This window comes from Electrophorus electricus, chromosome 10 (assembly GCF_013358815.1).
Source record: "Electrophorus electricus isolate fEleEle1 chromosome 10, fEleEle1.pri, whole genome shotgun sequence".
NCBI classification, from domain to species: Eukaryota; Metazoa; Chordata; class Actinopteri; order Gymnotiformes; family Gymnotidae; genus Electrophorus; species Electrophorus electricus.
The window spans coordinates 8,060,845-8,084,221 of record NC_049544.1 but is presented as its reverse complement, the minus strand read 5'-3'; the positions used below and the strand labels follow the sequence as shown (position 1 = coordinate 8,084,221).

Sequence of the window (23,377 nt, the reverse complement as noted above, 5' to 3'; positions counted from 1 at the left end):
AACAGCCTCAGTGATCTCAAACAAACTTTGCATTAGCTCTTGCTTTTAGAAGCGGAATGGTTTGATAAGGTTTGTCTTTTTTAATTATCATCATCATCAGATCTTTTCAGTTCATTTTATGCCAAAAATGGCTATCAAAAAACATGGACTAAATTAAACCACACTTCAGACCCTCTGTATTGAGTTCTTAGCAGACCACTAACACAGAGTTGTTGTTTTTTTACCAGACTGACACTGCACAAGCCATTTACGGTGCTAGGAAAGACAAGCTTGAGTACAATAACAACTGGACTGAAATTTCCACATAAATAACCAAAGGAACCAGCTGAGGGGAAGGAGGCTAATTTGCTCAGCGGTAACAGATGGATAGCTGGGAATTATTGCTTAAAATGAATTGTTAAATTAGGCTACACAGTTCCGAACAGTATATTTTCACAAGCAATGAACAAAAGTTCAATTTAGTAATACAATGTATACCAGTGAACCTGCATAATCCTCCTGAGTATGAACTCATTATCTGAGGCCTGATGAGTGTTATATAAGGCTCCTGTTAAAGTACAATAGGCTATTTCAAGGTGCCATGTTGAGCTCATATAATCAACCAGCAGTAATAAATCAAACAGTAAAAGGCGTGGCGTGAAACCTGTTCCTGGTGAAAGCACTTGAGCAGCAGTGTCACAAACCACAACACAAGCGTCACAGTGATCGGCTCAGCTGACCGGGGCCATGCTCACAGTCACATTTTAACAAGGGTATGAAATCATGCCCATTGTCAGCTAACCAAGCCAAAAATGAATGAACACATGAATGAATAAAAAGGTTATCATCACATAAAGGATTAATATCTGTGGCCATGTTAACACAACTGTTTCCATATATTGTGGCTTTGTTAAAGCATTATTTGATTCCACTGTTGCCCGGATTTCACCGTAGTTACTGTCAACATTACCAGATCAGTGCCCGTACAAAGGAGGCTTTATTTAGTATAAATGACCTCACAGACTTACTGTGTGCTAGCAACTGCAATAAATCAAAGCGCACACAGGCTTCACTGTCTGATGCAACACAAGGCCATGTGAGAAGAAGTTCATTACGGCTGCAGAGACACCTGCGTGAGATACCTATGTGAGATACCTGCGTGAGCATCCTCTGCTTGCTTCCTTGGCTTGCTTTTTCACTCTTATAGTTTGATTTATGCTTTTAGCTTGCTAGGTATTCTACATAATTCTAGATTTGCTTCACAATCTTAGTCTTTGACAATCAGTCTGAATCACCCAACCTCCAATCATTAACTCACACTCACGCACATACTCACACTTTTTTTGCGCTAACTTATTTACTCTCCCACTCTAATTGTTATTACTATTTTTCATTTTCTTGAACTCTCCATTCATGCTTGGTCCCCTCCGCTTCTATAGCTGTCAAATCAGACAGCACCTGCAATCTTACCATCAGCGCATTCTTCATAATACCAGTCAAGCTCATAGTAGTCAGCATCCACAGATCGCTGCATGCTCAGTCTCCTTGAGCCGTGCGACGCAGCATCTGCTGTCCGGTGCCCGAGGTAACATACGCACACACACGCACACACATGTCTTCCCAGCTGATCATTTTCTCTTCCCAGCAAGCAGGCGTAGCTATGTGGTGTATCCGTCCACAGAGGGGCAGAGAGAGGAAAGCGTGCAGGCTGGGGAGGACATGGTAGGGGTGAGAATCAGCAGCAGTGCGCAGGAAGGCTGCTCACATAGCACTGCATAGTCAAGGTTGTATCGTGAACAACGAGGCAGATAACTTCCTAGATGAGCAACCAATCAGATGGCGCTGCGTCATGGGCAAGTTCCTCCTTTTTTGGCAGGCGTCAATAGAGTGCCTCCCTCCCCCAACAGCTCTCCCCATTGCAATGGCTCATACTTCTAAAGTAGTTGCTATAGCAACTGGCTCTGTCTCCAGCCTTAGGTAGTGTCTGCATGTGTATCCTTTGGCTTCCTTTGGCTTTTTTTGTTTGCTCTGCAGCTCTCTGTCCTCTCCCTCTCTTTTCGTTGACCTATTCTACTCCAGGTCAGTGAGTTTTGTTTGATGCTGAACAATGCTATATGAATGGAATCTATAAGGCTCATCAAGAAAAGAACTGGATCCAGCTGGATCCTTGCCAAAAGATGCAGTTCACAATTTCTAATCTTCACTGCCAAATAGAGCAGCAGGGATGCAGGACAGAAAGAGATCAGAAATACAGAGACCGTGTTATAGTCTGCCAAAGAGGCCAGGCAGCAGAGAGGTCATTCATTCCTCAAAGCATGAATGGCAGATTGCCCTATTGAACTTTTCTTCCATTTTTACATGAGAAGCAATTTCTTCTTTTAGCAGTGCAAAGCTCAAACCATTGCATCCAGAAAACTAGGTTAATACATTCTGTTCTGCCACAGGGCTGTTCTAAATTCCCCGTGGAAAATGAATCAATCACCTAAACCCCAATACTGCCCCTGTTCAGACAGCTTGGCTGCCATGTGGTTTTCTGGAGCCGGAAGTGGCTGGCGAGATGCCTCGCCTCCTGCCACCTCACCAGGTGACTGCTGTTTGGCTTGTGCTGATGACATCATGGGGGCTGGGGAATGACTGGTGGAGGTGGTGGGGGGCGGCGATGAGGCCCACAATATTTTATCCAGAAGTCCTGCTGTAGTACTGAATGGTACAGACAGCCAAGCACGTCAATAAATCATCAAAACTGTGAACAGACTGATTTCTCACAAATATGCTTAAAAGTAGGTGGTTAAGCAAACCCTATATATGATTAAGATGCAGTGCAGTTAAAATTTGGAGAGATTTGACTCAGTATTATGCAATAAAATAAATAAATAAGCAGGGGCCTGTTTGAGTGTGAACTATTTTACGATAAGATTAAATAGAATCAGTCCCATCCAGAGAAAGAAAGTAAAAAAGAAAGAAAGAGGGAAAAAAGCAAGACAGAGAGAGAGAGAGCAAATCATTTTAATAAATCTCTTTGCTTTTGGTAAAAAGATATGGGCATGGACTCAACGGTTATAAAACTAAACAACTGACAAAATTTCTGACAGAATTTTTCCTATCTATTGTTGAAAAAGAGAGCATGAGCACATGGTGAAAATGCAAAGGCCTAACCCTACAATCAGATCTCAAACCCAAGGACCGGTCAAGGAAACCCAAGGACATACAAAGACAAGACAGACCAATTATCTACTACTACTACTACTACTACTACTATTACTACTGCTACTACTACTGCTACTACTACTATTACTGCTACTACTACTACTACTACTACTACTACTACTACTTATTAACCCTCTGACAGATAGAAATGCCATCCAATTAGATCAGTATAGATGTTGGTACCTAGTTTTGGTACCCAGTTTTATGGGGTACTGTTTGCTGTAGCAAATGTAGTTGTTACTAGTTCCAAACAAATTGAGCCATCTGAGCCAACAACCACAAACTCTTTGGTTTGATTCTGAAGAAACTGAAAGTACTACTCAATCACACAAACTTTTCTGTGATAAAGTAACTATTAACTCCCCTGGTCCTACTCCATGTCCCAGTATTACTACAATTACTCAGGAAGGACTTAATTTCTCTAAACAGGCAAAGGTTTTTAATCTAACCCCTATTATTAAGGATTAGAGAGAATAATTCAATCATGGTGATTTTAAGGAGTCTAAGGATTTAAGGATGTTAATTTTGCAGCAATTCCAACACACTGACTTTTGAGCCTCTACAGCAGAATTCAAACGAACAACTCTGGGAAAGAAAATTCAAATAACTAAAAAATAGACTTACTAATGTACTTTTAATAACTCTCAAAATACCAAGGTACTGGCAACAATCCATCCCCTCATCCCTGTGTGTGAATATTCTGCATGTAATAAACATTGAAGTATGGGGTCATGACAAGCTAACATGACACTTTCGCTTTACTACGGACAGAAATTGAGATGCAGGTAACAAGATGGGTGGAGGGGTGGGAGAGGGTTCAAGAGTGAAAGCCTTACGGAAGTACTTGAGGGTCTCCTCTATCTGCTCATTGGTCAGGTCAAGGCTGGCGTCGGGGGAGACGAGAGGTGTGTGTAGCCAGTCGTCGTGCTCATAGCCGTAGATGGTGTCGGCTCTCAACTGATAGTGTGGCAGCTGCTCTTCCAGCAGACTGATGATTTCAACCTCTGGAAGATCAGTGCTGTTACACACATCTGGGACAAGAGAGGACAGAGATATGAGAGGGGAAGAGGGGAAGAGACATTCAGAAATATCAGTAGCAAAGTGAATTGTTTCACACCAACATGATAATATGGGGGGCGGCAGAGGTTCAAACTGTAAAAGCTTAAGGCAACATGTAATCACATGCAGACAGACAAACTAGTTCAGAACAAGAACAAACAGATGGGCATCAACTTGTATAAGAAAATACAGTGTACACCAGAAAATGGACTTCATGATTCAATACCATACCAACATGCCAATCATTTTAAATAAACACAACAGATATTAGAATAAAACAAATGTCTGATTGCAAATCTAAACCAATAAATAATTCATTATTGTGTAAAAACAATGGAAGAAAATTAAACAAATATTGTTACTACCTCTAACATACTATTATGGTATAAAAATTATGAAACCAAGAAAACAGTATACTGTACAGCAATGAAATGCCTGAACTGACAATATATATTATTCTAGTGACCTCTAGTGGCCTGTTGGAAAAGTATGTCGTCGCTTTTGAAGAACATGGAACGCCCAAGGTTTCTACAGCTCTCATCAGTTACACTGCTCACTTTAATGTTCAGATTAGTACATTATACAACTACATTGGTGAAACCTTCCAAATGGTCAACAAGAGCTCTGTGAGAGCTGGATTTTCATTCCATTCCTCCTCCTCCTCATACTCCCATTTTAAACAACAATCCCTTGGCAAGAACAAGACAAGACATGAACTACAGCTGACCTACTTCATGTTTTAAAAGTGTTTTAAAGCATTTTATACACCCAAGCATACACACATTAGAAGAGTGAGATACTGGGCCAGTACAGCCTTCATACCACAAAGAATGAGCCACTACTAACAAATAACCTGGCCAGAAACAGAGGAAGACGGAGAGGGGCGTGAGAGAACTTCCAGAGCAGAACATACCTAATGACATCCAGCAGGGGGGTAATTGCCTATACAGCATATAAAAAGGCTGTAATTATGGCAACCCCAAAATAGATCTCTTTTAACTAAAGCTAGCTTTCTGCACTTTAACCTCACAGTCATTGTCTTGTTTTAGATCCAATGTGCTGTTTGCTGTACCAAAAACAACAAATATTTGCTGTCCAATAATTAAACACACAAATTTTATGAGTTCAAGGTATTGCCTATTAGCATGAACTGTTATAAAGCTTTTTCACACCTCTTTGTCCCAGTTAGGTTGATGACATGATGTAGAGGTCTCTCTCTTACAGGACCTCTGTCACAGTGAAACACACAGGCTGCACAAGTCAAATCACTGGGCCCACCTCGCAGAACGCACTTGAGTCATGACATAAAAGGGTCAAAGGGGGGCTCATATGACCTTTGGGAAGAAACTCACCCATGTTGCTCTATAGACAGAACATTATTTACCGTGGGTCTGTAGTCTGATGTTTTCATGAAGGTACAAATCATGGTGTGCAACTGTTGATAGACACATATTTAATGCAATTTGAGAGACAAATAAACCATAGGTCACTTCTCAGTAGAATGGAAATAACAACGGCCAGGCAAAAACATCTGCCAAACTCTACTGCCTCGGTTTTGCTTGAAAGCGCAAACTGCTAAACAGTGCTGATGAGGAGCATCCAGCACTGTCTGCAGGGTCCTGGCCTCTAGGGTCGTTCTAAGGCATGTGTACAAAAACAGTTCTAGGAGGCGGGAGCAAGGGAATGTGGCAACTTTCTAAACTTTCCAGCCTACATCGTGCTTCAGGAATGTGAATCTACAGAAACAATATTTCATATTCAGTTATTCAGATTGACAAGCCTGTAATGTAGTAATTCTTTTGTAAGGGACGATATACGCATACATCTGTGAGTGTTTTAAAAATAAAATGCTGGAAATACAATATATAAACGTCACACTGTGCAAAGACATCTAGATGCAAGTGTTACTGTCTCATGGAACTCCTACTGCCTCTAATCTAGCTGGAACAGCTTTAATCAACAAAAACTGTCAAAACAAAAACTTGCAAAGACGCAAATGCTATTCAGAGTTAACCAACAGCGTGACACGGACAGACTGGAACTTGATTAGATTATGCCCAAGTGAATGTAGGTTTAGAAGCAGTAGGTTACATAGGGCAGGAGTGTGTTCCTCAAGAAGAAAACAGACTAGTCATTTGATTTGTTGGGAGTCAACCTGCAGGACCAATTTCTAGACAGAACAGGACAGGTAACACGTTTGTTAGCACCTACTCAAATAATCATTTAAATCAATATAGCCAGGTTTGTTCCAATAGCAAAACTAAAATATATAACAACAAAATACACTGAAGCAATTTTGCACATGGAAAGCGTGGGTTCTTATCCCGTCAAACATACTGATCTACAACACCATAATCTATAACTACAGTTCTGAGAAGTATTTCCAAAATTAGTGTCTCCTTTTGTCAGCTGACCGGATCCATGTTGACCAAAGGTTATGGAGAGACCCGGAGAGAGTGAGAGTTAGAAAGTGCAAATGTGCCGTCCGACCTGTGATTATTTTAGGGCTGTACTTCATGTGTAAGTGGAACTGGTCAACTGGCAAAGCTTACTGTCCTTCGAGTCCCCTCGACCTGTACTACATGGCATCCCAGATCAGACATCTCCCTTAAAGCCCAGCGGTCCACATGGCTCCAAGTAGATGAACAGAAGTGGGGAGGGAGCTCTGATAAAAAAAAACAGCTGCTCACCATCAGGTAGCATGGACACACTTTGTTTTAAAACAAAGCCTGCCTAGTAAACCTCAGTTCATATGTGAAATGGTCCAGCAAAATCTAGCCAGCCTATTTAATAAGTAAATGCATTAGAGCCATTTGCCAAACATACAAGTCTATGTTTATTTGTTTATTCATGTGTTTCTCTGTTCTCTATGCTATAGAAGAAAAAGTTAATATTTCTCTAGCCAGACAGCAATCAATTTCAAACAAGTTAGATTTTTACAGAAAGTTGCAGAAAGTTTGTATCAAGTTTAGCTACAAAGAAAAATGTCACACTCTGTACAACTTAGAGTGAAAACTATACTCTACTTGTTACAATTTTCACTGCTTGTCAGAGTGAAGAGGGTCACATGCCATTACAGTTTGACCTTAACCTCAAGAGTCACATGGCCATAGATCGGCTAAAAAGCGGCTAAAAGCGAAGTCTGTGGTCCCACGTAGCCCGGGGCCATGTCCCCTGAAACCCTCATTCGGGCTCAAAGCCAAAGGGTGCGGTGTTAAACCTCAAAGTTGAAGTGTCTGCTCTCAGTACTTACTCATGGTTCTGCAGCCCCAAGCTCAGACTCCTCTTGCCCAGCTTACATTTTCCAGTCCTTAAGGATAGAGCAGGACATGGAGAGAACAAGTCCGGGAGGGAGCGAGGGAATGGGTGAGATCAGGGAGGGAGGGAGAGGGAATGCGGAAGGGAGGGAGAGAGGGAGGGAGCGAGAGGAAGACGGAGTGCTCAGCCATGTCTGGTATTCTGATGACACCAGTCACATGCACCTCACTAAACATAGACTGGATTGCTCCATGAGCAGGGTCCTGCTGTACTCCTTGTCCCTTCCCTGTCACTGGTGGCAATGGTGTGAGCCAGGGGTGGGGGTTTGGATCACTGTGAAGTGTCCAAACATATTAAAGGCGGGAAGTTGCTAAAGCCTAGAGGATCAGTCAAGACAAAAGCCAGTGGAGTCCGACAGCAGCTGCTGAGAGAAAAACGGAGTGTAAAAAATAAAAAGTAGTTCACCAGAGTTTGTTGAAAACACTCATTCCAGTTCTTATTCATAGATCATTATACATGTGAGGCACTTTTAGAGAATGAGTTAGAAATTTGTGAATATACATACACCTAATAGCCTACCATATAATTGTGATATAGCCCCATATCCTGGTGAGCAAACACCAGAACAGGTAAACATACCTTCACCCTACCCCATCCCATTCTGTCCACACAGCTCATTTAGAACAGAACTAGAAAGCAGCTAAATAGCTACTAAATTACCTACTATAATCTGACATGAGGGATTAAATTTTGCTTTGTATGAACATCTATGGGAAAGCCAAGGGAACATCACAATTACACTGTGTGCACAATTATTAGGCAAGTTGTATTTTTGAGGATTCATTTAATTATTGAACAACTACAGTGCTTACCGGGAAATCCAAAATGTTAATGAACCTCAAACCTGAATATTTAAGAAAGAAAAAGTGAGGTTTTGGCTTTCTTAGGAGTGCATAATGTGTGTGTGCATTCTATATGTGCATAATTATTGGGCAACTATTAGTGTGCAGAATTATTATGCAACTAAATGAAAAATGGGAAAGGGAAAATTTCCCTTTTCACTTGATTATTTTCATCTGTTAACGTGAGAATAATAAATAAACAACTCAATAACAATATTAGTCGTAAGCCTTTCATTCATGGGGTCTGACAGTTTCTTCACCTGTTGAAGATCAACCTTTTGTGCAGCAGCAAATACAGCCTCCCATACACTGCTCAGAGAGCTGCACTATTTTCCTTCACCATCAATCTCCCATTTAAGAAGGGCCCACACATTCTCAATAGCATTTTGCTCAGGTGAGGAAGGGGACTGTGTCATTATTCTTCCGTCTTTTTGGCCTTTGCTGGCAAGCCACGCAGTTGAGTGCTTTGATGAATGCGATGGAGCATTGTCCTGCATAAAAATCATGGTCTTCTTGAAAGATGCAGACTTTTTCCTGTACCACTGCTTGAAGAAAAACTAGACAGTAGGTTTGGGAGTTGATTGAGTCCATCTTCAACCTGAAAAGGTCCAACTAGCTCATCTTCAATAATACCAGCCCATAGCAGTACCCCACCTCCACCTTGCTGGCGCCTGAGTTAAAGTGGAGCTCTGTGCCCGTGACTGATCCAGACACGGGCCCGTCCATCTGATCCATTAAGAGTCACTCTCGTCTCATCAGTGAATAAAACCTTTGAAAAAATCTGCATTCAGATATTACTTGGCCCAGTTTTAACGTTTCACCTTATGTGTCGAATCCAATATCTATTCAAGTTTATAAAGCTTGGAGTTGGAAAATATGCATAAAAATTATGATATGGTCAAAATACTCTCTTGTCTAATAATTGGGCACTGTATCACATGCATTCCACATACATACCCACCCCAAGATCACCCAGCAAATTGGCAGTCCCAGTAGTTACCCTGAAAAGGACTGACAGATGTGTCTATGGTTCACATAATAGCATGTGTAAATATGTATTTCCACCTATCAGAGAGCATATGCAGACACACAAACAACCGGGGTAATGAGCTGATCATATGGAGAACATACAAAATGACCACTGGGAGCACTTGTGACACCATGTGTCCCAATACCACCTATAGACTGATAAACCAGGGCATATGAGTGATATGAGCAGTAGTATTAAAGCAGCAGTATTACTAACAGTAGTGTTAATAAAACAGCAGTATTACTAATAGTAGTAGTATTAAAACAGCAGTACTACTAATAGTAGCATTAAAGCAGCAATATTACAAACACTAGTAGAATTAAAGCAGCCAATTTACTAGCATTAGAGCAGTCCTCTATTTTCTGTGGGGGAAGCATTTTTCAAATACAAGAGTCTCTCTAGCTTGATTAACAAGCACAGAACACAGCACCATTTCATTCATCTCCACACAAAAATTGCAATGGATCCAGATACTGTATCCAGGACCTCAGGATAGTTAGAATCCAGACCATAATAAAGTACATTAAAAGAGCTACAACTGTGCTAGCTAAAGGCTTATGTAGAACCAGCAGTGGTGGTCAGTATAAAACTCATAGGACTCTGGTTGTTGTGTTCAGAATTGGTGAAATGTTAGAACTGTGGTTTTTACTCATTGTTACTCTTCAGGCCAAATAACAGTTTTCCATCACTATGGTAATGATGGCTAAATAGGAGCTCTGCCCTGGAAACACAGCACAAGCTATTTCCTCCAAGCGAGTCAGAACAAGCTGAATGTAGAGCTAAGCACTGCTGCTGTTAATGGCTTCAGATTCTTTTGAACAAGAGCAGTGCCAAGGCAGTAATTCAGCTTTACATGCGCGTGCACACACACACACACACACACACACACACACACACACACACACACACACACACACACACACACACACACACACACACACACACACACACAGAGAGAGAAAAGCCAAAGTTAACAATAAGCTGCACTCATGCAAAGTTGTATCACATAATGGGCAGGCAGCAAACAAGGATACACTTTCAGAGAATGTAGCGAGAGCCTTGTGTCTGAGACAAACTTAAAGAAGCATCAGTGGCAGAATATTAACTATAGCAGTATTACGAGAAACGGTATTTTCGAAATCTTTCAGACCAAACTGTATTTTACTGAAGGTATGTAACAACTATGATCAGTTACATATTACAACATTAATGTCTTTCTGAAGCACCACACATTTCCCTAAATATCCACAAGATGGCAGAATTCACAAGTAATCCATGTAAGGAATCTAATCTATGTTGCATAACTTCAGTGTATTCACATGCAATTCAATGATCAATAACAGTAATATATTGTCAGATTCATATGGGCACAAACTAAACCTGGTGGACTGTGTGGTGTCTGTCCAGAAAGTAAAAGCAAGTCACAAAGATTTAGTCAAACTCCACTGTGTGAAACTGCAATGAATCAAACCACAGAGACACAATGGGGTGGCATCTACTGCCTGCTTCCTTCACAAAAGGATTAATCACCATTTGGCTCTCCACAGTAAAACGGTACTGTTTCTAGATGTCGTTGCTGAAAGATGGGTCCTGTCAAGACTAAAGACCCACCAATGTAATTATACACAGGATGAGATGTCAAATATCCTGTGCTGAACCAAGAGGGTTTCACATAAGGCCCAGCCCCCTCATGTCACTCATAGTAAACCTCTAAGAACCCTACATCATAAGCTCTTCACATGGGCCATCAAGGAGGTATCCCTCTTTGTCAGTGTTTCAGCTAATTAAGTCCAAAACACCTCTAGAAAATCACAAGTGTCACATCCCAGACCCACCACCAAGTTCACAAACCCATCACTTATCAAATCTCTGTAAACATAGACCTACACTGGCATCCCTGGTGAATAAGGCTGTTCCTAGCCATACTGGCAACCCTAATGTGTGCTCAGTCACAACAGGTCCATGTGGGCTTTACACACTACACCACTTTATGTACAAACCTTTGAAAAATTATTACATTTTTTTTATATTTTTAATGGTTTTATTTAATAGATATTTGTACTATGTTGACCAAGGTTTTTTTTTTTGTGTTTTTTTAATCTGTGTGTGCTACCTACTGAGCCTGTTTCATTAGGGTCAAGAAATTGCTAAATTAATTCCTTACATCAACTAGTTGCATTAGAAAACAATAAAGCAAGTTGAGGTTAATCCCACCTGAAACAGGCTTGAGGTGACTGCAGAATAGATAGCTGCTGAGTTATTTCATGGCCCGCTGTTTGTTGTTGCATCACTAGCTCATGCACAGTAGAGCTCACAGAAGGTCTAGAGCTGAGATACTTCCAAATCTAATGGCAAGACAACCTGGATGATTCATGACAGGCATATGTTAACTCTGAAAAACAGAAGCTTTGCTCTATAAAGCCTTATTTGGAGGACATCTAAAGCGTTGTTATTTTGTAGATGCGCTTTCCATTGACACTTGATTGGCAGACAAACTATTGTGGTCAACTACAACACAATATTGCTGATTATGCAAGATAAGACAAGTCATTAAAACAATTTCCAGGTAAAAAAAAAAAAAGTTTAATCCCCAGAGCCATTCTGCGGCTCTAGTTGTGCCAGTGAGTCAACACTGACACGACGGAGCTTCCTCCTCATGCCTCGGTGACGCTTTCTCCAAAGGAGGAGCACAAGGACTATAGGGCTGCCCATGGGTCTGGAGGTGAGCAATGATGCTACAACGAAAGCCGGGTGGTGAGAATGACCGTTTGTACTGGGCATAAGCAGAACAAAGGACTGAGTTCTAGGTCTTAACAGCCGAGTGAGTTACTAATGAAAAATGTTCTTATTCTCTTAATTTCTCTCTTTTTCAAGGAATCTCTGATAGAACGGAAGTGACCCAGAACATCACAGAGCCCTGTGTTTGTATGCTGCACATCTTGCACACGCAAAGTTCCACAACAGCATTGCATAGTCCAGGCACCCCAGAAGACAAGCAGAGACAATCCAACCAGATCAGCACACTCTTCAGCAGTAAGAGAAATCCCTACTGTAATGCCATAAACTTGCAGCATAGCCAGTGTCAAACAATCAGTATTACTTTAATGTAGATGTAAAGCCATTATCCTAAAAGCTTGTGGCATCATGAGAATGCTTATAAGAAACACTAAAAGGTCCATGTGCTCAGATTAAAAGCACAAATCTTTTGCACACGTCAGAATTACAAAAGCTACAATACAGGCATTTGTGAAAGTGATGAGGGTTCGATGAATCACATTACAGCCTTTATTTTGGTCATACCATCTCAAAGTAAATGCTCTCTAAATGTCCACTAGTGGTTATAACAGTAAGATAAGCAACATTGTTTAGTCTATTAAGATTCAGATGCACAACAACTCAGCTCAGACAAATGTTAAACTGATGCTGTAATATTGCAAGACATCACTGTAGACTGCATTTCAAGACATCACTGTAGAAGGTATTTCAAGACGTCACTGTAGTGACACTGGGTATTTAGATTACATTGGAGAGAGTTATTTTTTTCTTATCTGTTTGGCATTCATGTTGTCCAACATGCTTACCTGGACAAGATATTAACAACAAAACCTTACATTTTGCAATATACTGTATGCCACTTCACATACAAAAAGACTCACTACATATAAATCTCATCAGTTAAAAAACTTCACACACTACTAACCAGCTAACTGGAAACAACTGATCATGCAAGCGAAGATCAAGATAATGAGCACAGCTCTTCAGAACAGTGCCAGCAAAAAACAATGTCCTGCAAGACCCTGAGCTCATGTTCAGTTTATGGCTGGTACAGTGCAGGAAATCAAGTGCTGACCTTATGCAAGTGCAAAAGGAGCCCACTTTGCCATGTGTGCATGCAGTAGTGCAGATCTCCCAGCACTCCCCTGGCTGAGCCACTGAGTACAATGTTAAAGCAGTGTTTCATTCTTACCCCAGAGGTGAGAATTCCAGTACTGCACATGCAGTGTTACAGTATATCCTCAACACATGTTTGAAAATAAATATCATATCATAGATCACTATGCACTATTCCCTTTTTTAATACATTGAAGATATAATTATTAATCTAAACCCAAGTAAATGACAATAAGGTAAAATAATACAATGTCAAAGTTCATTAGTAGAGTCCCTGTTCGCTGTAACTAAATAAAGTAAAAATAAGAGGCCTATAGAATGTGACCACATTAATAAAGAAAAATGCAAACTGGAGTCTAAACTGGTTTGACATGCCATGTTTATCTCTTGCTTGTGGTAATTTTATTTGCTGCACAGATGGTCCTACAAAAAGATTACCTGCTTACTGTTGGGGCTCTAATTGCATATACAGTTGTGTTCAAAATAATAGCAGTGTGTTTAAAAATGTGAGTAGAGCTCAGAATCCTTATAATAGTTTTTATTTCCATGCATTGCGTACACTGCACATTATATTTCAAATAAAAACATGAAGAAAAATGTATACATTTTTAAAATTACTTTACAGAAAATGAAGACAAGTGAATATTTGGCTGTTAAAAAAATAGCAGTGTCTGCATTTTTCTTCACAAACTCAAATATTTACTGTATACCTGAAAAATCTTTAGGATTTAGCATTGCTGTGAATCACTAAACTAATATTTATTTGTATAACCAATGTTTCTGAGAACCGCTTTACATCTGTGTCGCATGCAGTCAACCAACTTCTGGCACCTGTGAACAGGTATTCCAGCCCAGGATGATTTTACAATTTTCCACAATTCCTCTGCATTTCTTGGTTTTTGCCTCAGAAACAGCATTTTTGATGTCCCCCCACAGGTTTTCTATCTGATTAAAGTCTGGGGATTGGGCTGGCCACTCCATAACTTTAATTTTGTTGGTATGGAACCAAAATGCTGCTCGCTTACTGGTGTGTTTGGGGTCGTTGTCTTGTTGAAACACCCATTTCAAGGGTATTTCCTCTTCAGCTTAAGGCAACATGACCTCTTCAAGTAGTTTGATATATGCAAATTGATCCATAATCCCTGTCTTCAGAGTGTACTGTGGCTTGAATTCAGTGTTTGGGGGTTGTCTGACAAACTGTCTGCGGCCCTTGGATCCAAAAAGAACAATGTTACTTTCATCAGTCCACAAAATGTTTCTTCATTTCTCTTTAGGCCAGTCCATGTGTTCTTTGGGAAACTGTAACCTCTTCAGCACGGTTTTTTTTTTTAAACAATGGAGTTTGCAGGGGCTTCTTGCCGATAGATTAGCTTCACATAGGTGCCTTCTAATTGTCACAGTACTCACAGGTAACTTCAAACTGTCTTTGATCACCCTGGAGCTGATCATTGGCTGAGTCTTTGCCATTCTGGCTATTCTTCGATCCATTTGAATGTCTTCTGTAGTCTTCTGCTTTCCTCCATGTTTCTCTGGTTTCGTGTTCCATTTTAAAGCATTGGAGATCATTTTAGCCAAGCAGCCTATCATTTTTTTGCACTTCTTTATACGTTTTCCCCTCTCAAATCAACGTTTTAATCAAAGTACGCTGTTCTTCTGAACAATGTCGGGAACGACCCATTTTTCTCAGGTTTTCAGAGAGAAATGCATGTACAACATGTGCTGGCTTCATCCTTAAATAAGGGCTACCTGATTGACATCTGTTTTTTCACAAAATGAATGACCTCACTAATTGAACTCCAAACTGCTATTATTTTGAACACACCTGTTTTAATTAATTACACAAACTCAGGAGCATGCATATCATGAATGTTGGGTTTGATGGTTTTCTATGATTCTACTACACCTACTGGCAAGTTATTTGCCATGTAGTAACAATTTCTACCAAAAACGGATTGATCTGGTTAGTCATGATGGACTGCTATTATTTTGAACACAAGTGTAACATTTTCTAAACACATGTTAAGAGAATTAATTGAATTTGCCCACACGTAAGGGTAAATAATGGGCTGTCTCAGCCACAGATGCTCTGCCATATGTAGATGGAAAGTCTGATATGTATAGTGTTAACCTGGACAGACAGTCAGGATTCTACCAGTGGCATGCTAAACTGGCTCTCCACAATTCCACATATACCATATATATATATTTCCATGCATCATTTTGCAGTGGTCCAACTTCAGAGTTTTGTTGTTCCAACTAATTTCAGCCTTAGAGAACAGCTGCACCTAGTGAGGTTAAATAAAATATATAAAAAATAAATATATATATATTTATATATATAAATATGAGAGAGAGAGCGAGAGAGAAGTCCATAGTATCACATGCGTAAAAGTAATTCAAGAGTTTTGCTTAAAGCAGTTAGTAAGAAGAATGACATAAGAGTGGCCAACTCCCTGTGAACAGTGACCAGGATTTCAGAGTCATCCAATTTTGGAATTTTTGTGACTCCTGTCTGTCAATTATGGAAGATCAAGTTAAATACATAACAGACAAAGTCATACCTGAGCCTTACATGGGGAAAATGAAGAGACTGAAGTTTTTCATCTGGGCACTTTAACATTGTATTTGGAACTACTGAATTACTTGTGGGCACTAAACAGTGGAGAAAAGTGCTATAGGCTGCTGTTTACTGTGAAGGCCTTATTGGACTGGCAATCTGTGTTTCCCAAGGGTCTGGTTTTGTTGTGACCGTTTTCAAGATTGCCTTCTTCTGTATGTCATGGCAAAATGGGTGGCTTGTGATTGGTTGTTTTGAGACTAAATGATGAGTTTCTATAGTTAGAAGCTGTAAGAAACCTTTTGTTTTTTTGTTAGGGTACAGGTAACTGAAACTTTGTGTCTACAAAACAAAATTCCAGATATATGCAAGAAATGGGGAAAATGAAGAGACAAGCAAAAATCTGTTTGTCACACTAGAATATACACGAGATATGGTTCCACTAACAGCAGGAACAGAAACATCTCTGAATCACACAAATGGCAATAACAACCATCAGCAAGACACTCATGTAGGTGAACTCTGTGGATGACATTGACCTTTGAACCTTACCTGTGAGGGTTCCTGCATCTTTGTAGAAATCATTGACCTGGTTGGGTACTTCTTCGCTTACATACTGTTCCTCGTGGTCGCCAGGGGTGATGGTTGCCGGGGGTTGCTGTCTCTGAGTTTGCAGGCTGGAGGGGCTGGCTGAGCGGGGCAGGGCTGAGGCAGAGGCAGTGGTGGGGAGCAAAGCTGCAGGGTCCAGCTTGGCTGATTTTTACACAGCTGCTGCACAAGCCATAGGACAGTGTCCAGACACAGCCGACCAAAACAGGCAGGCACCAAGAGTCCCGGAATGAACCACACCACTCAGCTGGTCAGCCAGTCATTCAGTCAGCATTGGGCATGTCTGGAAGGGTGGACATGCACAGGAAAGAGAAAGAGTTGGTGAGGACAGTTAGTCAGGAGGGTGAGACACTAAGGCCATTTTAAGGCAAACAAACGCACACAGCATTTTCATTAAACAGAATAGAGTGGCTAAAGAACATATGAAGCTGGGTGCCATCTCAGATGTTTTCACTATTAACTCACCCATCAACAAACAGGGCATAGTCCTGCCCACCCTCTTTCAGTTACACTAAATTCCATTTGTAGTTAATTGCATTACCCTTTAAGCCCAAATAAGGAAAAGTAAAAAAGCCCCATGGGCAAATTAGGACCATCTTAGGACAAGACTGGCCCTGTAGAATCATTTAACACCTAATCAATTCAAGACTAAACTCAGGCGCTGAAACCAGGCATGGACATTGATGATCTACAGTTGGGACTACAAGCGTTTCACCTGTCTGTTGGCGTGCCAGGCAGCACCCATTAAAGCTGCATTCACTGCTATCACAGTCTTCTGATCGCGTGCTGGATACTACCTTGGTCACACTAGGCCACTGAAGCTGCTGCTGTTACATCCAGCTACAGTCAAAGCATGTAACCCCGTTTGATACACCAGCACTGAATGTTTACAGGGGTATCCAAAAAATGAAATTTAATGTAACTAAAAACAGCTATTAAATGGTGGAAGCTATAGACAATGGAGAAAGGAGGGTTTTTGATGTGTAGACAACTGGATAAACATGTCTCTTTACAATGGGTAGCTGAAGCAATGCTGGAATGCTAGTCATATTCAAAAACAACATGCCCTGTGTCATGTATACTAAAGCTGTATGAGAATTTATTAAGTAGATTGGAGAATTCAGGAGCACCTTTTCTTTGGCTCCTGAAATCCAACAAAGAGAAATGGTTTAATAATGATCACAGTAATGATAAAATGCTAAAAATGTAATGATAAAAACATGATATGTAAGTAATCACTCAAACTAATCACAGTTTTTGTAGTCCAATTTTAAACCATTATCAAGTGTACATGTGTGCACTGTGGTGCAGTGCAGTGTATTTCTTCCCAGTCTGTTTTTTGGAACAGTTTCACAGACATGGACAGACACTTCACATGACTCATACCACATTGCTCCCTCAAACCCCCTCCTTTCCTAGCAGGCGCTCCTCCTCCCGCTGTCATGGGGAGACGAGAGAGAGGATAGCGGCGGATTCACACTCCTATTCTTTCTTGTCAGTAACACGTTAACGTGTAATCTGAACTTACATGGGCTGTGACCCTGGCCATGGGCGTTTAGACTTTCTCAATCCTGAACCACAAGTAGCCTCTCCCAGTGAGGCATACCTGTCTGCCTGATGCTATTACCCAATTCTGTCTGTGCATTTGTTTGCTAGTTTGGTCACAATAAATGAATGAATGAATGCATGCATATTAAAAAAAAAGTAGATTTTTATACATTTGTGTCATCATAAAAAACACATTAGAGCAAAACAGTCATTGTATATTCATGCATTGTGTATGTTTATGTTCTACTTGCAACAAAAAAATAATAATCAAAGAGGAATCTTGAAAGACTTTTTATTGTGAAATCCACAAGCACTTAGAACATGTGAGTGCAGGTGAAACTCAAAGCTTAGGCTCTATATAACCTTACTTCTTTTTGAATCTTTTCTTTAATCACGTTGCCTTATGTATTACATTTGTGGATTTACACAGGAACAGCAGGCCAAAGGACATGGCATTACTGTACAAAAAGGGATTTTAATCATGTTTATCTTATAGTTCATCATTGTTCTTGTCATCAGCATGTGCCATATCTGACCCCTTTGTCCCAGAGAGAGTCCACATGAGGCATCAAAGGTGTAAGGGCCTTCCATAACTGTCAATGTCCCTTTAACGTCCCCATGACTAAACTCCACAGCCATGTGATATTCAACCGGCAATAAGATTCAAAAGCTGGGCCAAGGTAATTTCATGCTGACTGTAGGACTGCAGACTTAAGGTAACTGACCTTCTTTTCAGTGTTAAAGAAACACAGGTACTGCTAGTTATGGTTACCTGCTAGTCAGGAAGGACTTGCTGAGAAGTTTGATGGGCTACTGTAAACACTGTATGATAAACCATAATTCAGAGAATTAAGGTTTTGAGTTACTAAAGGTCCAGTGTGCCATAATACATTAGAAACAAAGCTAAAGCTCAATGAAGCCTGCAACAGCTACTCACTGTTTAATCTCTTTCACTGTCTGTCTTTCTTTCTCCTTTCAGCCATTTATCCTACTTTTGGAAAGGCTGTGCACATCAATTTGCCTTGGTGAGTCTAATCATTAATTTTTAGTTTCAATACTGCTTTTCTATCAGATCAACATTAGTTGGAAAAGCAGCACAATTCATAATTTCCCCTTCTGCCTGACAGATTGCATCTGTTGCATACCCAGCCCACACCCCACTTTGTCCCTCAAATGCCTAGAGCATGAGCCCCCATGTGGGGGAAATCATATGCACATGACACCATTGGCCTGCCAGAGGCTTCCTGTGCCAATTCACGTATGCCCACCACACACACGCGCGCGCACAAACACACACACACACACACACGCGCACACACACCTCCACCCACCCAAAGACTGGCTATCAAAGCACAGCCTGAGACTTTATAGGCTACAAAGGAAAATGCACACAGAGCACACAGTTAACTGACAGGTACATTAGGATGAGGAAAGCAAACCAAATTCACAACCTATAATACTGGCATCACGAGTTATTAGATATAGAACTTTTTCCCTTTAGTGGATCATGAAAACCAATGTGTAATAGTACTCCAGAATTAGCACGCAGCTGACATCCATACAAAGGAGTTTGCATACAGTAACTGAGGTTAAAGTATTTTTGAAAAAAATAACTTTTAAAGCACTCTATTATTCTAGTCCTCACTCGAGTATTAATAGAATGTCTCGTCTTGAGCTTTAGAAATGTATCACTAGAATGGGTTATGTAACTGTAAACTCTGTGAATTTAACCACCAAACTACAGCTGTGTCCACCCAATATATGCTGTTAGAAGTCCAAAACCTCAAAAACCATGTATTAATCATGAACAGCCCGGGTAAAAGGCCACAATTCCACAGGGCAAACCGGAGGATCAATAATAGTGCACTCATGCTGGTGTGATTACAATAAAAGCCCACAGTCTAAACAGAGCATCTGCCATAGCAACCTCATATTGTTTAGCTGGCATGGAGCTTCACATTTCAGGTCTTACACATTACCAGCTGTCGTGCTAATACAGAGAGGCAACACTTTGTCACTGGCTTGATCACAACTGATTGTTGACATTGCAGCTGGCTGCAGATCAAATCTGCTTAGACTCCAGGTTTGAGAAACATTGCCAGGAATCACATATCATCTGTTCTGGGAGGGAGCAGTTAATTTGATCTTTCAAGTAAAATGCAAATTATATAGATTTATAATGGCTTTTTCAGAAGATCATCAAGTTCTCTGTGACCTTGTCAAAAGTATGGCCAGTAACTTCCTAAACTCAGGTTCACAGAAAATGCAAACACATATACTTTAATTCAGGGGTGTCAACGTCCAGTCCTGGAGGGCTACATTAACTAATATTAGTTAAACACACCTGATTAAATTCATCAATCAATTGCCAGGTTTGGTAGGGGTGTCTGAGCAGAGCAATCATCAATAAACGTTGCTGGACTCTGGACCTCCATGACTGGACTGACACCCCTCTACTAACCAAAGCACTACAAGCACAAGATGAGAACTGAGAGCACTCCATGAGAGTTCATTGGTCTGATAACCCAACACCCTACAGTCACGTGCCATTAACTATTAATGGACAAACGCACATATGCAGCTTCTCCGGCTCTGCTTTCGTCTGCATCAGCTGCACCAAGTTAAAACTCTGCAGTGTACTCTACAAGCATATGCACAAGTGCAGGAAACATCATCACAGAGTCTGCCTTTCTGACCCGTGCACACAGAGTCCTGTTGTCGTCTCGCATTGTCTTGCAGGGCATGTGTCCAAATGCAGAGGCGCCTTTCACTAGCTCTGACTTAAACAGGACCCAGGCAGGAAGGCCTTAGGGAGGCCTGGAAACCCTCTGTACTTCTGTGCACACAGAGCAATCATCAGTGAGAGACTGGATAGCACAACCAAATTCTTTCTGTGCTTTAATTATGTCTATGCTTTTTTGATGCTTTAATTAAACATTTGCATCAAGCTGTCCCATAGTATTTCCTCAGTTCCAGTCATTTGGTCACTTCTTTTCTCAAGCATAGCATTTAGGCATAAGCACAGTGGATATTACACAGGAGTGGGTATAACACAGAAAACACTTCTGCTAGTGTCTCAGCCAGAGCTTATACTTTTGCACCATGGCATTTCTTCACTGATCATGTGGTGTTTCCCATTCCATTTTAGAATTTTAGTAAAAGGGAAGAACAAAGCAGAGCAGATACAAAGGGTAACCAATCAAGCACAGAAGGCTTAACTAGGAGTGTCAGCCTCACTCAATCAATACGCCTCACTAAGATTTAACTCCCGTCACAAACATATACATTTGGAATGAGAACACACATGGGAAAAAAATGTGCATAACTGGAAAAAGCAAATATCCAGTGAATCACTGTTGCTAGGATACTATATAGGACCTCAATAGGGTGACAGAACAGTGCACTGCAGTACTAAGTGTGATGCATTCTGCATGTTTTCTAAACAAATGTTTGCCTATGAGTACATCAAACCACAAAAGAGACAGACCCTCTGATATTTGCAAAACATTTGATAATGTCTTTTTGATGTCCAAACCAAATTGCAATTTTAAATAATGCAATGAAATAATCTACCTTTGGATTTATGATTGTCTACCTATAACCAACAAGATTAGTTTTTGTCTTTACAAACAAATCAAGAATAAAGTTGCTAAAATTATCACTAGGTAGGTAATATACTATTAGTGTTTAATTACTGAACAACATCTGAATGTTGCACCATTTAGCCAGATTGTATAATTTATTACTCACCATCACATCACCTTCATACCACCAACACCAATTCTAGTTTATCAAGGCTTCAACTTGCCCATGTGCTTGTGAGCATACAATGCGTTTCTTACATAAACAGCTCAAATACAAAGTGAAGAAAGAGGAACAGGAAGCAAGCACTATTAAAAGCATGGTGTTTAGCTTAGTGTGCTGGGTTTTACCAGGGTGGCCTGTAGATACTATATTTCTTTCATAGAGCCAGTTGCATAGTTAACTTCATCAGTCTTAATAAGCAGTGTATAAACAAATAAAGACACCAAATAAACACATAAAGCAGTTTTACAAAACTGGTTAGAAAGCTAGAGAAACAAAACAAGACAATCTATACAGAGCAAAAGCCAAAATTCTGCTTCTTAGCCATCCATGTTTGCTCTGTCAATACAGAACAAATAGCAGAGAGTAGCCTGTGACCACTTCAGATCAGCTCCAATCACCCCCAAGGCCCATGGCGGAATAGGGCAGAAAAAAGTCAACTGGAACAAAGGCCATGTTTGACCTGGGGGAAGGAAATGACATGTCACACAACAAAGAATTGGGGTTTATTTTTCCCCTCAATATCAGCTGGGTGCGTCCTGGGTTTGTCCGTTTGCCTTTAAATGATATTTGTGTAGGAGCAAAATCTGGTCACAACTGGTCAAAGCAGCTGAAGTAAAGGCAGCTGAAGATGAGTGACACATACATCCACATAGCAAAGAAACTGTGGCATAATGCCATGATGATGACTGGAAAACACTGAGCAGGAGGGATTACCAGTAATGCATTTAAACCAGGATATGCTTGCCAGAAAGATGGACAAAATCAAACAGCCAAAAGTTGATAAATATAGCGTTGCTGCATAAAATGTTAAATCTCCTAGATGTGTTCCTTAATGGAGTCTACATTGCTGCATAAAATGTGACGTTAAATCAACTAGATGTGTTCTTTAATGGAGTCGGAACATGCAGAGATTGAATTAAAGCAATTAAAAAAGAGGGTGCATCTCAGCTGTAGACATACAAGACCATGAAGGCTGAAGCAATCAATAATATGTACATTAGGGGTAATGTAAATGGCCTGAGCACATGCACTTTTTACTACACTTAAAATATGAATGCACCTAATTATGGAGAATGGCATACAGTGAGACATGGCTTGACAGGGACAGGGTGGGGTGTGTGTGTCAGGCAGGGATACGCTGCACACATAGTAGAACAGAGGTACAGAATACCACTGCTGACTGCCACGCCATCAACGGGTGTGGGCTACTGTCACGCAGCAAACCTAGACAGGAGCAACTGAGGGTCAAGGACCTTGCTCAGGGGCGCAACAGCAGCAATGGCAGAGCTTGAACCAGCAACCTCCCAATCACAAGTCAAGCCCCCCAATCACCAAGCCACCACTGCCCTTCAAGCAGGCATCAATGTGATATAATCTTACATCCTACCAAATCATCGGTATATGCTGGTAGATCATTCATATGTATTATGAAGAGCAAAGATAAATTATTCACGAGCAGCACTTTTCTACATATTGTGAACCTTCAAGTGATAACACCCTCATTTACAAAGAAATGACATTCAGTTTCCC

General features: G+C 40.6%; 1 protein-coding gene across 7 annotated transcripts in view; it reads right to left on the bottom strand.

Annotated features, from left to right (window-relative positions):
• trak1a (trafficking protein, kinesin binding 1a) overlaps positions 1-16,622 on the bottom strand; it is a 36,571-nt gene extending 19,949 nt beyond the window's left edge. For 3 of the 7 annotated variants that reach the window (XM_027023213.2, XM_027023215.2, XM_027023218.2), the window contains exons 1-3: positions 7,499-7,631; positions 6,798-6,910; positions 4,023-4,217 (exon numbers count right to left, since the gene is read on the bottom strand). In XM_027023213.2, coding sequence (XP_026879014.2) covers positions 4,023-4,217; positions 6,798-6,834 — 232 coding nt within the window. In that variant the 5' untranslated portion in view covers positions 6,835-6,910; positions 7,499-7,631. Of the gene's footprint in view, positions 1-1,449; positions 1,746-4,022; positions 4,218-6,797; positions 6,911-7,498; positions 7,632-16,435 lie in introns of those variants that run through there. The other 4 variants (XM_027023217.2, XM_027023214.2, XM_027023216.2 and 1 more) reach the window with 4 other exon arrangements.
• Positions 16,623-23,377: the final 6,755 nt, after the last annotated feature.